The sequence below is a fragment of the Misgurnus anguillicaudatus genome, chromosome 4, assembly GCF_027580225.2.
Source record: "Misgurnus anguillicaudatus chromosome 4, ASM2758022v2, whole genome shotgun sequence".
NCBI classification, from domain to species: domain Eukaryota; kingdom Metazoa; phylum Chordata; class Actinopteri; order Cypriniformes; family Cobitidae; genus Misgurnus; species Misgurnus anguillicaudatus.
In genome coordinates, this window is record NC_073340.2 from 34,630,001 (window position 1) to 34,647,283 (window position 17,283).

Below are 17,283 nucleotides of genomic sequence, written 5' to 3' on the forward strand. Positions count from 1 at the left end.
TATATATATATATATATATATATATATATATATATATATATATATATATATATATATATATATATATATATATATATATGTATATGTATATATGCTGCAGTGTGTGTGTGGCTTTTGCAAACTAATATCCTTTCTTTCCTTAAACAAAACAATAAAACTAAAACGTTTCATGTTGTAAAACATATTTACAGAATCACAATAGGGCTAAATCCTCTCATAGTGATTATAGTCAACAGAACAGCTTTATAATGACATCAGAAGAGGGAATTCTGGAAATGTCACAACAGAAGTCAGCAACACATGTGCCAAAGTCTGGAAAAGGTCAAAACAATTCACCAATGAAAACACATGACTGACAAAAAGAGAAAAAAAACATTTCTGTGAACAGTCGCACCAAAACTTTTTGATTTTCGAATAGTCCTACTGTAGCCGAAAGAGACAACTAGATGTTCTTCTGTTTCTTAAAAAAAGTGCCATTGATTTATTATGTGCAATATTGTGTATTTTATAAAGTTTTTAAAACTATTTACTATCCAAAATAAAAGATGAAAAATTGAAGGAGTGGTTTCCTCACATAAAAACAGAGAAAGACAAATGAGTTCATTGAAAGACCCGGCGTTGTCTGTCTCTGTCTGTCTCTTCCTCGTTTGCGGTTCTGTGAGTGTTTTCTCCATTAATACTGAAACATTTTATATTTTATATAGGAATTGTAACTGATAAATAATCAATGATGGAAACAATACTTAATACCTACAGTAGCTGACTCTAACTTGTCTGTTAAACCTGGGACCATACTTGTCGCTTTGACAGAAACATATTGTATACTTTAAAGGTCAAAGTATGGTACATTTTTACGTGTAGGTCCACATACAGTGCGCGTGATACAATTTTCATCATCAGAAAAGTGCACTGCCAGATTTTATAAAACCCTGTGTGCACTGTATGTAAAGAATAATTGGCGACGGGCCTTTGAATTATTAGAAAAATAATGCACAACCGAGGTGGTGATGCGGACACGACGCGAAGCGAAAGAGAGAGATTGTGTGAACGAGGCTACCTCTGTGCGTCTCTAAATAGCGTTGTTATTGCCTCCGAAAATCGTTTGTCATGTTGTTTTTGTTAGTCCGTTATTACAGTTAACTATGCAAAGTGCACGCTTTCGCAATCCGCCCCCACAGTTTTGCAAACTGTACTCACGGATATAGCCCCTCCCTGATCCGTAATCACGGACTCCGTACATATACTATGCAAAAAAACAAACTTTTATTTTGTATTAATCGCATTCAGTCTTTTTGACAGCCCTAGGCATGCGCCTAAAGGAAAATGTAGTATGTAACCCAGGAGATGCAATGCACACGAACATGTCTGTGTACATGTACAAATCAAATGAACTATGCTTAGCCATATGTCGTGTTTAACTGTGCATGTATGGTCGCATATGCGCAAAAAAAAGACAGACTATACCCCAGGCTTAAAACGCAAAGCTCAGGATAGCTCCACCCCCAAAAACAACTCACAAATTATCATAAAAACTTTATTTTTCTATGGATGATTAAATATTTTTTATCTCCAAAACCGTACTGAGAAACTCCGGATGTAATGGATGGATGGTATAACTATGATGTGGGAAAAGCAGGGCAGCATTTGAAAGCACCATAATGCCGTCCATCCGGATTAAATGTAATAAGAATAAACCCAGTGCAGTGAGCTAAAAACAGCCATTCACTCCAGATGGCAACAGCAAATTTATGGGACTGGTTTTGTTTCATTACTTAATATCAGTACAAAGCCTGATGTGAGGATGAAGATAGCTGACTCTCGACAGCGAGAGAGAGAGAGAGAGAGAGAGAGAGAGAGAGAGAGAGAGAGAGATAGACGCATCATGGATTTAGGTCCATTTCTGCTTCAAAGATGCATCTTAGCCTCCTGTACTAATTCAAAAACTTCACATAAAACTAGTTACTAGAATAACAAGGAGGCAGAACATGTGTGTCTGTGTGAGAGAGAAAGCGAGAGAGAGAGAGAGAGAGAGAGAGAGAGAGAGAGAGAGAGCATCTTGCTCATTCCCAGCAGTAAATCAAAGATGACTATAAGCATTATTAAAATTCTCCAGGTCCCTACAAATGAGTTTGTTTGTGTTTTCATGTTTATTAAGCAGGGAATTCCCAGGAAAAGTTTCCAAGGCAACTGTTTGGTATTTCCCATGCGAGCGACTTTGGGAAACTCATCTGCGGCAAAATAGCGAGTCAGCAATCTGCCGACAGGAATGAATCAATACGGAGCATCTCTCTATCATCACACATGTATTCAATGCACGGAGAATATCAATCTATGACTTTACTGCACTGATGCTGCAGAGAGCTTCTGTCCTGCAATGTCAATCATCCCAATGAGCCAATCAAAGCAGGCCGCTTCTCCACCCAAGCCCCTCCCACTGCAGAAAAACGGGAGGGACTAAAAACACAAAACAGATTGTTGTGGAGATAAAGCCCCAAAATCAGAGAGAAAAATGCAGATAAACTAGAGAGGTTTCTACAGCCAGACAAAAGATAAAAATCCTCATTTCAAAAATAAAGAGATCATAACAGATGAGGATCAGGTTTAAACTCTTGACTATTAAGCATTAAAGTGTGTCAGTGAATATTTAATTCATCCATTTAGGAAAGCTACTAACAAGCAATAGTACCAATAACGCTTAGTGCTTACAAATGAAAACAAAGCATTCAAAACCCGTTTCAGTATACAAAAAGAAAACCATTGAATCTACTGTGGATCAAGAATTGATAATAATCATAAAATGATCAGGACGTTCTGTACTGTACGTCATACAGTATTTGCATGCAGGGCGCGCGTCTGCCTTTGGACGCGGTGATCAGACTCATTTGAATTCTGCGCTCACATGGCACAAAAGCACAGAAGAGAAACTTAATGCATAAATCTCAGCATCAGAGCGCCAGTGAACAAGGTCAGTATGGCAGAACTGCTGCAGAGAACACACACACATAATATACATCAATCTACACAACATTAAAGTCAATCTTCACACACATGCATTCATAAGCATGCTAAAATACAAACAAACATATCGTGGATATGACATATGAATATTATCCCACACCTTAGTAAACTTCAAATTCAAGGACCTTTCAAGGACTTTCCAGGTCCAATACCCTCAAATTTCAAGTGAGAGCAAGGTTTCATTCAGTTACCTTTTAAGATACATTGTTACAGTTTCCTTTCGAGGGAACTCGTGCTGCGTCACTGCGGTGACACTTTGGGGACGCCTCCAGGGGAAGTGCGTCTGAATGCGTAAATCAAATTCAATCAATGGTGAGGCTTAACGACAAAGACAGGGTGATGCGGGAGCCAGGAAGTATATCGCTATCTGAAATATTGCCAAAGACGGCATTACAGGGAGGCAGGAAGTATGGCAAGGAAGACGCAGCGTCTCGTTCCCTTCTCAGGGAACAATAGTTACATGGGTGATTCGCACGAAACCATTGAAACACCACGGCACTAATGATTTTAGCTTTAAAATGTGTAATATAGCAACATTAAAAAGCATCAGAATTAACACAATACTGTGTTCTACCTTGCACAATGTGTGATTTCAACATAAGAATTTATCATTGTAAATTTTATCTCATTTTCTGCTGAAATTCTCATTACCGCAATGTGTGCGGCTGTGTTTGAACATGCGTTATGTTGTAATTTAATCAAATTAACACAAAAATATTAAGAAAAAAAATAAATGGATGTTTTGCTAGACTACTTTAGATGACAGAAAAAATATTTACTGAATATTCATGTATAATAATAATGAAGAAAAATTAGGAAAATGATGTGTCCATGCCTGATGTTCTCATCCTCCGTAACACTTTTTGAGAACAGTTTAAGCACACATACAGAATAATAATAAAGTTTGATTTTGAGTGATCAAGCACATGGACCAGTTACTTCAAGATGGCTACCAGGTAAGATCATTTTTTTACAGTTAATTTGAAACATTGTCTTGTCAGAATGCTTACACGACATTTTGATTATCATTACCGCAACAGATGCTTATTAAATGTGAATTTAATTAATAGAAGCATAATACTTTGATTTTAAATGCATGTGCAGAATCTCCAAATTATGTTCTTTCAGGTTTGTCATGTCATTTTGAAAATATGTCAGTGTTGATGTTTTCTGACTGTTGCGGTAATGAGATTTTTTAGGACTAATTTTTTAAATTATGTTACAAAAAGTGTTAAATGATAAGTAAAAGTTTTTTAATTAATGTTCCCATTTACTCCAGACTTTGTTTTTCAATGTCTGGTGGGAAAAAAAGTAAATTTAAGCAATTTTTACATTTTCATGGTTGACATTTTTAAAACCAAGTTTTCGTGAGAATCACTGACATACGTAAACCGAGACGTTTTTATGTGTCAAACACAACTATGCTGCGAAAAAAAAAACATTTTGGTATGAATCAACATTTGCATAAAGAAAATATAAGCATTTAAAGCAAACAGTTTAGCACGTCTGCATAAAAAGCTAGAAATTTTATGATATTATCCTACACTACACAGTGAATAATATGGATTTTTCCCCCAGAAAACTTCTTGCATAAAATAGATTCAAGCACTTTCAATGACCTGTATCTATGCATGTATATTTTCAAAAACTTCCCAGGGCTTTAACCTCTGTTAATGCATTAGATAGCAAAATATCAAACTCATAAGCAAACAAATGCTGCAAAATCTTTTCTCAAACCTAACTCTTTCAAACCATTTCAGCAAACTGGTGACAAGGTGATTTAAGCGGATATATGAAGTAATTTCCCCAAAACGTAAAAGAAGCTTCTCACCAGACTAACCACCGATTAGTCAAACAGACAGATCACTGATCAGAGGGTTTAGCATTCATTTAGAAAGATGAGCCTGTAAAAGTCAAGGACAGCATCAGTATTTCTCCCGCACTGATGTTGAAGCCGAGTGTTGGGCCTAAACTAAACTCTCCCCCTGACTCCTGATCTCAGATCAGCTCAGAAGAAGAAATATGATGAAAATGATTAACTAAAAACTAACATGAAAGCAAACAATTCAGAGGAGCAACAAAAAAAAATGCCACAAATGAATATTCATACGCCTCCATCTGGCTGTTCAGCTCAGCGAAAACAAACCAACACAAACACAGATAAATAAATAAATCAACGGTGATTAAAGGAAATATTTACACCAGCTCTCAGAAGATTTCACAACAATATCAAGGTTCACACTGCATACAAATCTGACGGTTTCACATCCAAACCTTTAGGACTGACTATTCAAGTCATGAAATCCAATCTATGCATTGTAGTCAAGGATTCAAGATGGTCCAAGACGACACAAAACATCTTGTAACAGAGATTGACACACACACACACACACAGATCTTCAACTGCCTATGAGCTGAGAGTCTCTGCCCATGGAAATCACGGTTCTGTTGATCGTCCTTAACAGTTTCTCCATGATGACCTGGACATGCCACTGTGTCGGACCCTAAAACACAAAGACAAACTATTAAAACACATCAAAACCAACAATAACAAAGCCATGGTGTACAAATGACAGTCTGGTGACCAGTCACAGGATGCACTAAAAATATATTATAAAACAGATGGTTCTGTTGCTTGATTCTGATTGGCTGAGCCGTGTTTGAGATCGTTGTAAATTAGTCTATAAACATGCACATGTGACCACATCACATCAGTATTACTGCACCACTGCATCTGTGTATGAAATAAAAGCAATAAGTTGTGATTTCCTACTTTGTGTTAAGCCTAACAGTGCCCATTAGCTGTTCTGAATTCACTGTGAACTACAGCATTATTGCTTTATAAACTAACTATTCACAGTTATCTAACTAACACACATATCAATGGGTGACCTTACAATTTACAGAAGATAAAGGATTATTAATGTAGTAGCACAAAACTCTCCCAAACACACACAGAGTACTAAATGATCACTTGCCAAGCATCATAAAAATGGGCTTTGTCAAGTAAATAAAACAGTTGCTCACCAGCTGGCAGGTAAATTCATTAGGAACTGCAGTATAATACTTGGTTAAACCTAATTTAGAGTCCCCCAGTAGTTGATAATCGTATCATCTCTGAGTATCATAATAACATATGTAAAAGTTTTCATCATGTAATTTCTTCATGCTTGAAAACAGCTTAAATGTAACTCTGCAACCTTGTTGTGTTTAGTCTATGCAGATCAATGAATATGCAAATTAGTTCCCGACTTTATTCAATCGCAAAGCTTGAACGATAGATATACAGCCTCTTTAAAAATTAAGAGACCACTTCAGTTTTGACTTTAACTTTTTTCAAAAAGGTTGCCAGTCGCCGCCAGCATTTTTTATGATTTTCACAAAAATGTAATGCTTCCAGAAAATGTTCTTCTTTAAATATATGAACATACAATATATCAAATGAAAGAATAGACCCTCTCGCTTTCAGCAGGATTCCCACACCTTAGTTAAAATTTAAATTCAAGGACCTTTCAAGGACTTTCCAGGTCCAATACCCTCAAGTTCAAGGACTAAATGTTGAATAGATGTTGAATCGTGCATGCGCGCATTGCAATGCATTGCCAAATCGATTATTGTTGACACCCCTAGTGTGCACCAACACGTGCATACACTTTTGAAATCAACAGACACATGGTTCAATGCAATGCAACGCAATATATCGAAACATTGCATGCTTTTAGCAATAGATGCATATAGCTAAGGTTTTAGTCAATGCTAACTCGACACAAACTAGTACACAAATGTTAGTGGCTGTGTATGCATGAGTAAATGTGCATGCTCTGACGTGTCGGAAATATTCGGAAATGACATAAAACTATACCTGTCAACATTGGGAAATGTTGAAAATAAGGGAAAATGCATGATCTTTGAAAAACGCTTTGGAAAAGGGAGTCAGGCCGAGTACCAAAACACACTTGCAGTAAGGGGCGTTTCTACTAACCGACATTGTTGCCTGGGTTGCGTATGTGTGGGCGGGTCTATCAAAAGAAGGTCCAGATTCTATTGGGGTAGGGGCGTGTTTGTTTAGGTGATTTTAAATATCAAAATTGGCTTTCAGAGATCCTGTACCCCCCCCCCCCTTTAATCCACAGCCCACATTTACATTTACATTTTTTTTCTTCTCTTTAAGAGGAGAGTTTAGTAAATTGAATTGCAACACTGCAAAAAGGACTTAGTATTTTTGTCTTGTTTTCAGTAGAAATATCAAAAAAAATTCTTAAATCAAGATGCATTGTCTTGATGAGCAAAATGACATAAGAAAATAAGTACATACACTGCAAAAAATGATTTTCAAGAAAAAAATTATAGTAGTATTTTTGTCTTGTTTTCAGTAAAAATATCTAAAACTTCTTAAATTAAGATGCTTTTTCTAAATGAGCAAAACGACCCAAGAAAATAAGTGTTTTTATACCAAAAATACAAATTTAAGTGATTTTGTGCATAAAACAAGCAAAAAAATCTGCCAATGGGGTAAGTTAAAAAATCTTTTACATTTTTCTTAAACACTTAACAAAAAAAATCAAGAGAAATTTGCTTGCCCCATTGGCAGATTTTTTTGGCTTGTTTTGTGCACAAACTCACTTAAATTTGATTATTTTTGGTCTAAAAACTAGACTTATTTTCTTTGGTCGTTTTGCTCATCAAGAAAAAGCATCTTAATTTAAGAATTTTTTGATATTTTTACTGAAAACGAGACAAAAATATTACAAATTGTTTTTTTTTAAAAACATTTTTTGAAGTGTACCTGACATCAAAACCTTTGCCATTAGTAGGACAAAACTGTCCCTGTGACTCTGCACAATCCCAATCCACAGTTTGAAAACCCCTGTTCTAACCAAAAGAATGAATGGGGTATACTTTTTTTCATTTGGTGTGGCTCTCCCGAATCTGTAAAGGACTTGTTATACACATAGATCGCAGACGTTGCAATCCTTTACACCTCCTAAGAAGAGTGTATTTGTACGCTTGACCAGTGTGATTGATTTTACATGACAGTACAGCACAAAAAGCAGTGTTTCCCAAACTGCAAAGTTACAATGAATGCGCTAAAAACCCCTGCGCGTACGTCCAAATGTGCGAGGAGTTGGTGGCCGTGTCCCCTGAGTGCAGTACTGCATTTTGTGTAACTTTGCACACTTCCTTCCTCGGGATGTTGTTGTTCTTCCTCTTCTTGTTTTATTGCCGTTTGAGTGAGATGTTACAGCTAAGGTTTCTGCACAAGTTATTTCAAGCACAGTGGTGAATTCAATCACACCTGTATTTGGGTGATTCTCACGAAACCATTGAAACACCACGGCACTAATGATTTTAGCTTTAAAATGTGTAATATAGTAACATTAAAAAGCATCAGAATTAACACAATACTGTGTTCTACCTTGCACAATGTGTGATTTCAACATAAAAATTTATAAATTGGAAATTTTATCTCATTTTCTGCTGAAATTCTCATTACCGCAATGTGTTTGAACATGCGTTATGTTGTAATTTAATCAAATTAACACAAAAATATTAAGAAAAAAAATAAAAGGATGTTTTGCTAGACTACTTTAGATGACAGAAAAAATATTTACTGAATATTCATGTATTATAATAATAATGAAGAAAAATTAGGAAAATGATGTGTCCATGCCTGATGTTCTCATCCTCCGCAACACTTTTTGAGAACAGTTTAAGCACACATACAGAATTTTAATAAAGTTTGATTTTGAGTGACCAAGCACATGGACCAGTTACTTCAAGATGGCTACCAGGTAAGATCATTTTTTTACAGTTAATTTGAAATATTGTCTTGTCAGAATGCTTACACGACATTTAGATTATCATTACCGCAACAGATGCTTATTAAATGTTAATTTAATTAATAGAAGCATAATACTTTGATTTTAAATGCATGTGCAGAATCTCCAAATTATGTTCTTTCAGGTTTGTCATGTCATTTTGAAAATATGTCAGTGTTGATGTTTTCTGACTGTTGCGGTAATGAGATTTTTTAGGACTAATTTTTTTAATTATGTTACAAAAAGTGTTAAATGATAAGTAAAAGTTTTTAAAATTAATGTTCCCATTTACTCCAGACTTTTCAATGTCTGGTGGGAAAAAAAGTAAATTTAAGCAATTTTTACATTTTCATGCTTGACATTTTTAAAACCAAGTTTTCGTGAGAATCACCCATTTAGGCATGAAATACACGATACAAAAATAACTAAAAAATAGTATTAGGAGGGAGAACATTTTTACTCTAGGTTGCATCTAATGTTTAAAGTCTGTGCCGTGCAGAATAAGTTTTGGTTTTCTGTAGATCAAGACTCAAATTTAAATGCCTATATCTGTCTATATCCAAATGACTTTGGTCAATGTTTATGAGAACACTAGTATAAAGATGAGAGCTATGGTCAAAGTGTGTGTTCTTACAACATCTTTTCTGTAGAGGACCTCCAGGATGTTGCTGAGTAACTGACAGCAGGACTCCAGCTCTTCCGGATTCTCCAGGTGAAATTTCAGCTGCTCCGTCATCAAAGGCAACAGAATTTCCCTGCAGTCTATACAAACACACACACACATTGGACAGATAAGGTCAAGTGAACACACAGCATAAAAACATCAGAATCCGACTGGTAGAGTTATTTTATTGGCCAGAGCAACATCTAAAGATATCACTTACTAACTATGTTGATAGCAATAAAATATGTAATGAAATATATAAAAACAAAATTAAAGCTATTTGCAGATTTTAGACACAGTGCAAAGAGCTATGACTTCAAAAATGATGCCCATCAATATGTTCATCATTACCATCCCTGCAGTCTGCTTTGAAACACACTTACAGACACAGTTGGATGCAGAGATGAAAGTGTGCAGATAAATATTTCACTCCCATCTGATAGATGGAGTAATGAAAAATCTAGTTTGTGCGGCACATTCATGAAACGGTGAGGGGAGGTGTGTCATGTAATCCATCTGTCAAAGTGGTAGGTGGGTCTTTGGGTGAGTGAATATAGGAGCTGAATCTATACAAAATGCTTTCTCCTTTAGAAAACTCACTACTGAACAGAAACCACACACACAAACATTCCCACTGTCTTTCTGAGAGTTCATTTATCAATAGATAATATAAATAAATCAATGTTATCCTCTTTACGACTGTACATTAGACACCTACTCTTATATACCAAATAAACACCTGACTTAACCTTCCAACAGCATTTGTCTGGCTAATATTAAAAATCTGAGTCACACGACATGAATAAAGCCTCCTTACTCCGGTGTCATAGTGACATGACGTTTTCTAAGATGAGAGGTCACTTATGCCACCATCACAAACATAGACAACTTTAACCGAATCACAGGACATAACCCACAACTCCTTCGATCTGTTTCCAGAGAGAAATGAAAGGTCTGGGTAACCAGGAAACCGTGTCAAATACGAAACATGAATCTACAGATGGGCAACTCCATGCAAAGGTCAACCTTATCAAGAAAGTTACAATTTTTACCCATAAGGTTTTAAAAATATTCATATCCAAGATGTTAATATTTGGTGGCTTAAATACCCATGCAAAGTCTCTATGAAAGTTTTTAAAGCATTTTTTTTAAGTGTAAATTGTCATGTCCATAACAGAGAAATGTCACATCCAAAATCCCTAACTGGCGCTGTCCCGTGAACAGGACACCTGAGTTTACTTCAATAGTTTGCATGTCAATTTTAATCTAACATATATCATTGGAAAGTCTAAGAATTTAGTTTTTATGTTTCAAAATATTTAAGCAGTAATAATAATGAAGTGACAGTAATTTATTAATTTGTGACAAGAGTATGCAGTAAACCATTGACACCTTGTGGCCATTTTTGGTAAAATGTTGATAATTTGATTTTTAAAATATGTATGTTATTACATTCTTTTTATTTATTACAATAAATTTAATCTGCTATAATAATTTCTATTTAATATTTTAGAATTGCAAAAATTGACTTTTTTATACTGCAAACAATGATTAAAGAAAAAAATCTTAGTATTTTTGTCTTGTTTTCAGTAAAAATATCTAAAAAAAAATTAAATTAAGATGCTTTTTCTTGATGAGCAAAATGACCCAAGAAAATAAGTCTAGTTTTTAGACCAAAATATCAAATGTAACGATTTTGTGCATAAAACAAGCAAAAAATCTGCCAATGGGGTAGGTATGCAATTTTTTCTTGAATTTAGTGTTTAAGAAAAATTTTCAAGATTTTTGTTTTATGCAAAAATTCAATTAAATTTGATATTTTGGTTTAAAAACTAGACTTATTTTCTTGGGTCGTTTTATGCACATTGCTGGTTTTATGCACAAAATCACTTAAATTTGATATTTTTGGTCTAAAAACTAGACTTATATTCTTGGGTCGTTTTGCTCATCAAGAAAAAGCATCTTAATTTAAGAATTTGTAGATATTTTTACTGAAAACAAAGACAAAAATACTAAGAAAATGTTTCTTGAAAATATTTTTTTGCAGTGTACAACAAACAAAAAAAATCTGCCAATGGAATAAGACAAATATTCTTGAAATAAGTTTGATTTTGTCATAAACACTTAATTCAAGAATTTTTTTTCTTATTTCATTGGCAGATTTATTTATTTTTTTTTGCTCGTTTTAAGCACAAATTCGCTTACATTTTATATTTTTTGTCTAATAACTAGAATTATGTTCTTAGGTAATTTTGCTCATCAAGTAAATACATCTTGATTTAAGAATTTTTAGATATTCCTACTACAAAACAAGACAAAAATACTATTTTAATATAATAATACTATTTCACATCCATAACGCATACATTTTTCCCACATTTAAAATGGAAAACTTAAACTGATATTTTTCTGATGTCTGTACTTTATCATCAGGGGTATATGAAAATATAAACAGATATTGGTTATCAATACATTCTCTGAGAAATTGCACAAATATTTAATCTTGAAAAATCCATACTGTTACTTTTTTAAATGCAAAGAAAATAAGCAGCAAGCAACACGTCACCCGGATGCAACCTTCTGATGCACTAACGCTTCAATCTCCAGCAACATTGCTTTTGCTGCTACCGGAAAGGTTAGGCATGAAAACTACATACTGCGCATAATGTACATAAGTGATCAAAAATGCTGCTAGCTGCATGCATGTTTGATTTTATGGGTCGCTGCTTTAAAAATGCATCATAACACGGACATAATGTAGCACAAGCACACACTGCACTTTCAGCATTGCCGTAAGGGCCCTAACAGCCGGAGTTAGTGAAAATTACCTTTACCTCCACTCGACTGTCTTTTAAGTGAACCACTTTCATGGTAAGCACGAGTCGAGAGACATATGGCGAGTCGATAATACATTTGTGTTTAAATATCATAAACCAAATACACGCACTATACATTATTCAACAAAACAACAAGACGTGACTCAAGCCGAGAGCGCACATTTGTTCAGGTCAGACGAGCCCATTTGTGCTAATTTATTCCAGGGAAGCTACTGGCACTCCAAATCTCAAGCTGGAGGAGTCACAAACACACTCAGACAGACTCAGTCCTTCAGCACGATATGGAAATCTTCAACATCTGTGGCTTAACAACTTTTGAAATCTCATTCTTTCACAGACTGCTGCGCTAAAGTTGCTACCCTACAGACAGAAATAAAGACAGAGAGAGAGAGACTTATGTGGCGTTCACACCAGCCGCGATAAAGGCTGCAAAAATGTGTTATTCGCATGTAGTTGAATGCTTAAACATTTTGAGTTTACTCGCTTCATTCGCGCATGAAAGCCACGTGTGAAATTGTACTCATTCCAGACATTCACGCAGAAATTCGGATCATGGAAGGGGCTTCTGCGACTCTGCTTGCTCCCTGTAATCACATCACTATTAGAGAAAGCTCCTGATTTGTTAACCCTGCGTAAATTATCTGCCAAAGTTCAGATTTTTCCTGCGGCAAAGCTCAATTCACGCGGAATGCGCCATTAGCGCCGCACCGCACGCTCCACGTCTTCCGCACCATTCGCGCATACCGTGCCGTAGCATGCTTATTCACATCTTTGCATTGACTTAACATGTAAATCACTCGCGCTTGCCGCCTCTTCTGCATCTGGTGTGATTGCCACATAGGCTGCATCCGAAACCGGCTACTTGCATACTATATAGTAGGCGAAAAGGATTGGGCAAGGCGAGTAGTATGTCCAAATTCATAGTATTAAAAAAAACAGTAGGCGAAAAGTACCCGGATGACCGACTACTTCCGGCAAGACCCATAAGTGTTCATTTGACGGATACTTTGCTATCCTGTGATCCTACAGTTATCCAACGAAAAAGAATAAAATACCCAAAAGCAGTAACGCGCCTCTATTCAAATGCAAATAGCTGTACCTTGTGTTTAAATTGCGCTAGTCTAATGTCATTCCAGTTAACGGCTAACTTGTTGTTATGATGACGTATGTCACGTGATGTATAGACATGGCTCATGTAGTATGTCCAAATTCATTCATACTATCCATATTCATACTACTGTTTTAACTGTCACAGTATTCGATTTCGGATGCTGTCTTAGACTAGAGGATAAATGAAAGAGTAAATGAGAGAAAAGCAGCACATGGTTATGTGATGAGTGATTTAATTAAGTCAGAGCAGGAGACACATCCCATAATTACAGCAATCTACCCGCAGAGCCTCCATATGTGACTGATTTAACACTGCACTTCACCTCAGGACTTATCCAACAAACACACGCACAACACACACACAAGGCACTAAACACAATCAGCATCACTGCAGAGATACACAAACATCAGTCATCATTACACACAAAAACCATCATTCATGAACAAAGATCTGTGACTGTGAACTATTAGCAGGAGATCTGCCAGGAAAGAATAAACAGGAGATCTGGCACATCATTATTTTATTGTTACGTTGATAAGCCAAATCAGTCATTAATACCTTTATTTCCATCATTTACTCATCTCCACTGTCACGTATGGGTATGAATTTTGAATCGACATAACCCTTTGTACTTTAAAATCTGTCAGATTTTTTAGCACACTATTCGATAATAATAAAAAAAAAATTCAATGAATGTCATTATCGATAAGTTTGGCCATGCACAGAGGCGCGCTTGCACCATACAGTACAGCTTGAGCTTCTTGTTTATACAGCACAGAGATGCAGGAGTGACATGACGACTTGAGACAGCGTTGTGATTTATAGGACGATAATGATAGCCAAAAGCGGGATGTTTGTTAATAAAAGTTTAATTTCTTTGTTTAAAGGAATAGTCTACTCATTTTCAATATTAAAATATGTTATTACCTTAACTAAGAATTGTTGATACATCCCTCTATCATCTGTGTGCGTGCACGTAAGCGCTGGAGCGCGCTGCGACGCTTCGATAGCATTTAGCTTAGCCCCATTCATTCAATGGTACCATTTAGAGATAAAGTTAGAAGTGACCAAACACATCAACGTTTTCCTATTTTAGACGAGTAGTTATACGAGCAAGTTTGGTGGTACAAAATAAAACGTAGCGCTTTTCTAAGCGGATTTAAAAGAGGAACTATATTGTATGGCGTAATAGCACTTTTGGGAGTACTTCGACTCGCCTGAAAAGTCCGCTCCCCTTCTCACTCTCATAATGGGAGAGGGAGGGTGTTACTGCGCCGAGTCCAAGTACTCCCAAAAGTGCTATTACGCCATAAAATATAGTTCCTCTTTTAAATCCGCTACGTTTTATTTTGTACCACCAAACATGCTCGTATAACTACTCGTCTAAAATAGGAAAACGTTGATGTGTTTGGTCACTTCTAACTTTATCTCTAAATGGTACCATTGAATGAATGGGGCTAAGCTAAATGCTATCGAAGCGTCGCAGCGCGCTCCAGCGTTTACGTGCACGCACACAGATGATAGAGGGATGTATCAACAATTCTTAGTTAAGGTAATAACATATTTTAATATTGAAAATGAGTAGACTGTTCCTTTAAAGGGGACATATCCTAAAAACCTCACCAGTTCCAGGTTTAAGTTATATAACTGGGTCCCCAGTGCTTCTATCAACTTAGAAAATGTGATAAAAATCTAACCAGTAACTTAGTTTTGGTAAACCATTATCTCCAAGCATGTGAAAAATTTGGCTCCCCATGTGATGTCAGAAGGGGATCTTAAAGGGAATAAGCAAGACTTTAAGATGTAAAATAAATCTTTGGTGTCCCCAGAGTGCATATGTAAAGTTTTAGCTCAAAATATTTAATAGGTAATTTATTGCAACATGTTAAAATTGCCACTTTGTAAGTGTGAGCAAAAATGTGTCATTTTTGTGTGTGTCCTTTTAAATGCAAATGAGCTGATCTCTGCACTAAGGGTCGGTATTATTCCCTTATGACATCACAAGGGGAGACAAATTTCAATGACCTATTTTTTCACATGCTTGCAGATGGTTTACCAAAACAAAGGTACTGGGTTGACCTTTTTCAAGTTTTCTAGGTTGATAGAAGCACTGGGGATCCAATTAAAGCATTAAACATGGAGAAGTCACATTTTCATAATATGTCCCCTTTAATATAATAATGCCGCCGCTTAATCTGCACTATCCAACCACACGCTGCCATTTAGTTATCAACTCATTTGCATATTAAAGGACACACCCCAAAACAGCACATTTTTGCTCACACTTACAAAGTGGCAATTTTAACATGCTATGATAAATTATCTATATGCTATTTTGAGCTAAAACTTTGCATATGTACTCTAGGGACAACAAAGATTTATTTGACATCTTAAAAAAACATCTTGTGAAATGTCTCCTTTAAAATAAGTGACTATCATCGTCTTTGTTTGGAGAAGATACGCCTGGTTTTATAACCACACAGCTGTTGCAGTAGGGCGATGGCCAGGTAATGTTGCAGACCACACATTGACCATTTGTTCAAAACTATTTTCATTATCAAAAACAATTAAAATATTAAAAAATATTTCAAAAGAAAGCTCACAAATTAAAACATTATCTATCTATAAAATACAACACAACGCATCTTTCACACAGCACATACAGGAATCATAACACAGCTGCTGTCAGATACAGTACTGACCTTTACATTGTGTGTGCGCGCGTGTGTGTGTGTGTGTGTGTGTGTGTGTGTGTGTGTGTGTGTGTGTGTGTGTGTGTGTGTGTGTGTGTGTGTGTGTGTGTGTGTGTTTACCATGTTGAGTGAAGAGGTCACTGTGGACAATGTCAATCATGCAGATTAACTTCTGCTTCACCAGACGGCCCAGAGGAACTTTGAGAATAAACTCACTGAACAGCTTACTAGAAAGAAAGAGATAGAGAATTTGTGAATTTAGACATTGTTTGGCTTTATGTATACATTCTTCTAAATTATGCATTAAAACTAGTGCTGGGCAAAGATTAATCGCGATTAATCGCATACAAAATAAAAGTGATTTTTGGCATAATATATGAGTATGTGCTGTGTGTAATTATTATGTATAAATAAATACACACACATTCATGTATGTATTTAAGAAACATGTACATGTTAATATATATTTATTTATATTTTTATATATTCTATATTAAATATACATTTAAAAAATGTATATATAAGTAAAACAATTCTGAAATGAATATATGAATGTGTGTGTGGTTAAATATACATAATAATTAGACCCAGTACACGCACATATATTATGCCAAAAATCACTTTTATTTTGTATGCGATTAATCGCGATTAATCTTTGCCCAGCACTAAAAAACTATGAACGTTTTATCATTTTGTGAGAATCAAACCCAGGATTTTCCACTGCTAATGCTCTGCCTATGGAGCTCATTTGTTGCATTATAGTGAATCGGTAATGTCGTATTGAATGCAATAAAATGTGCCTCACTTGCAATGCACACATATCTCTGAGACTGGAGTGCTTCACACTCTTTGGTAAGAAACAGTGTGGACCCTGTGCAGGTATAAGTAAGAGAGTTTGATCTCAGGGTCTCCACCTCCTGTTGAAGTGACAGCTCATTTCTAAAACATGCTGTCTGCCCCGGGCCATGTGCACATCTGAATAAAACACAAACACGCTCTCACACATGAGCCCTGGGCTTTTCTGTGGACCGAACTGGCACTTGAAGAGAGGCGGATGTGAGGAGAAAGGTCTGGCAGACGATGACAGGGCTCAGACACGACCTCATTCACCATTTGTTTGGTCTGTGTGAGAGGAACCCAT

The 17,283-nt window shown here is 35.9% G+C and overlaps 1 protein-coding gene across 2 annotated transcripts in view; it reads right to left on the bottom strand.

Moving 5' to 3' along the window:
• The window catches only part of dock1 (dedicator of cytokinesis 1), a 333,542-nt gene that overhangs the window by 196,091 nt on the left and 120,168 nt on the right, over nucleotides 1–17,283 (bottom strand). For both annotated transcript variants that reach the window (XM_073867188.1, XM_073867187.1), the window contains exons 25-27: nucleotides 16,263–16,369; nucleotides 9,472–9,599; nucleotides 5,420–5,522 (exon numbers count right to left, since the gene is read on the bottom strand). In XM_073867188.1, the coding sequence (XP_073723289.1) occupies nucleotides 5,420–5,522; nucleotides 9,472–9,599; nucleotides 16,263–16,369 (338 nt within the window). The remainder of the gene's footprint in view (nucleotides 1–5,419; nucleotides 5,523–9,471; nucleotides 9,600–16,262; nucleotides 16,370–17,283) is intronic.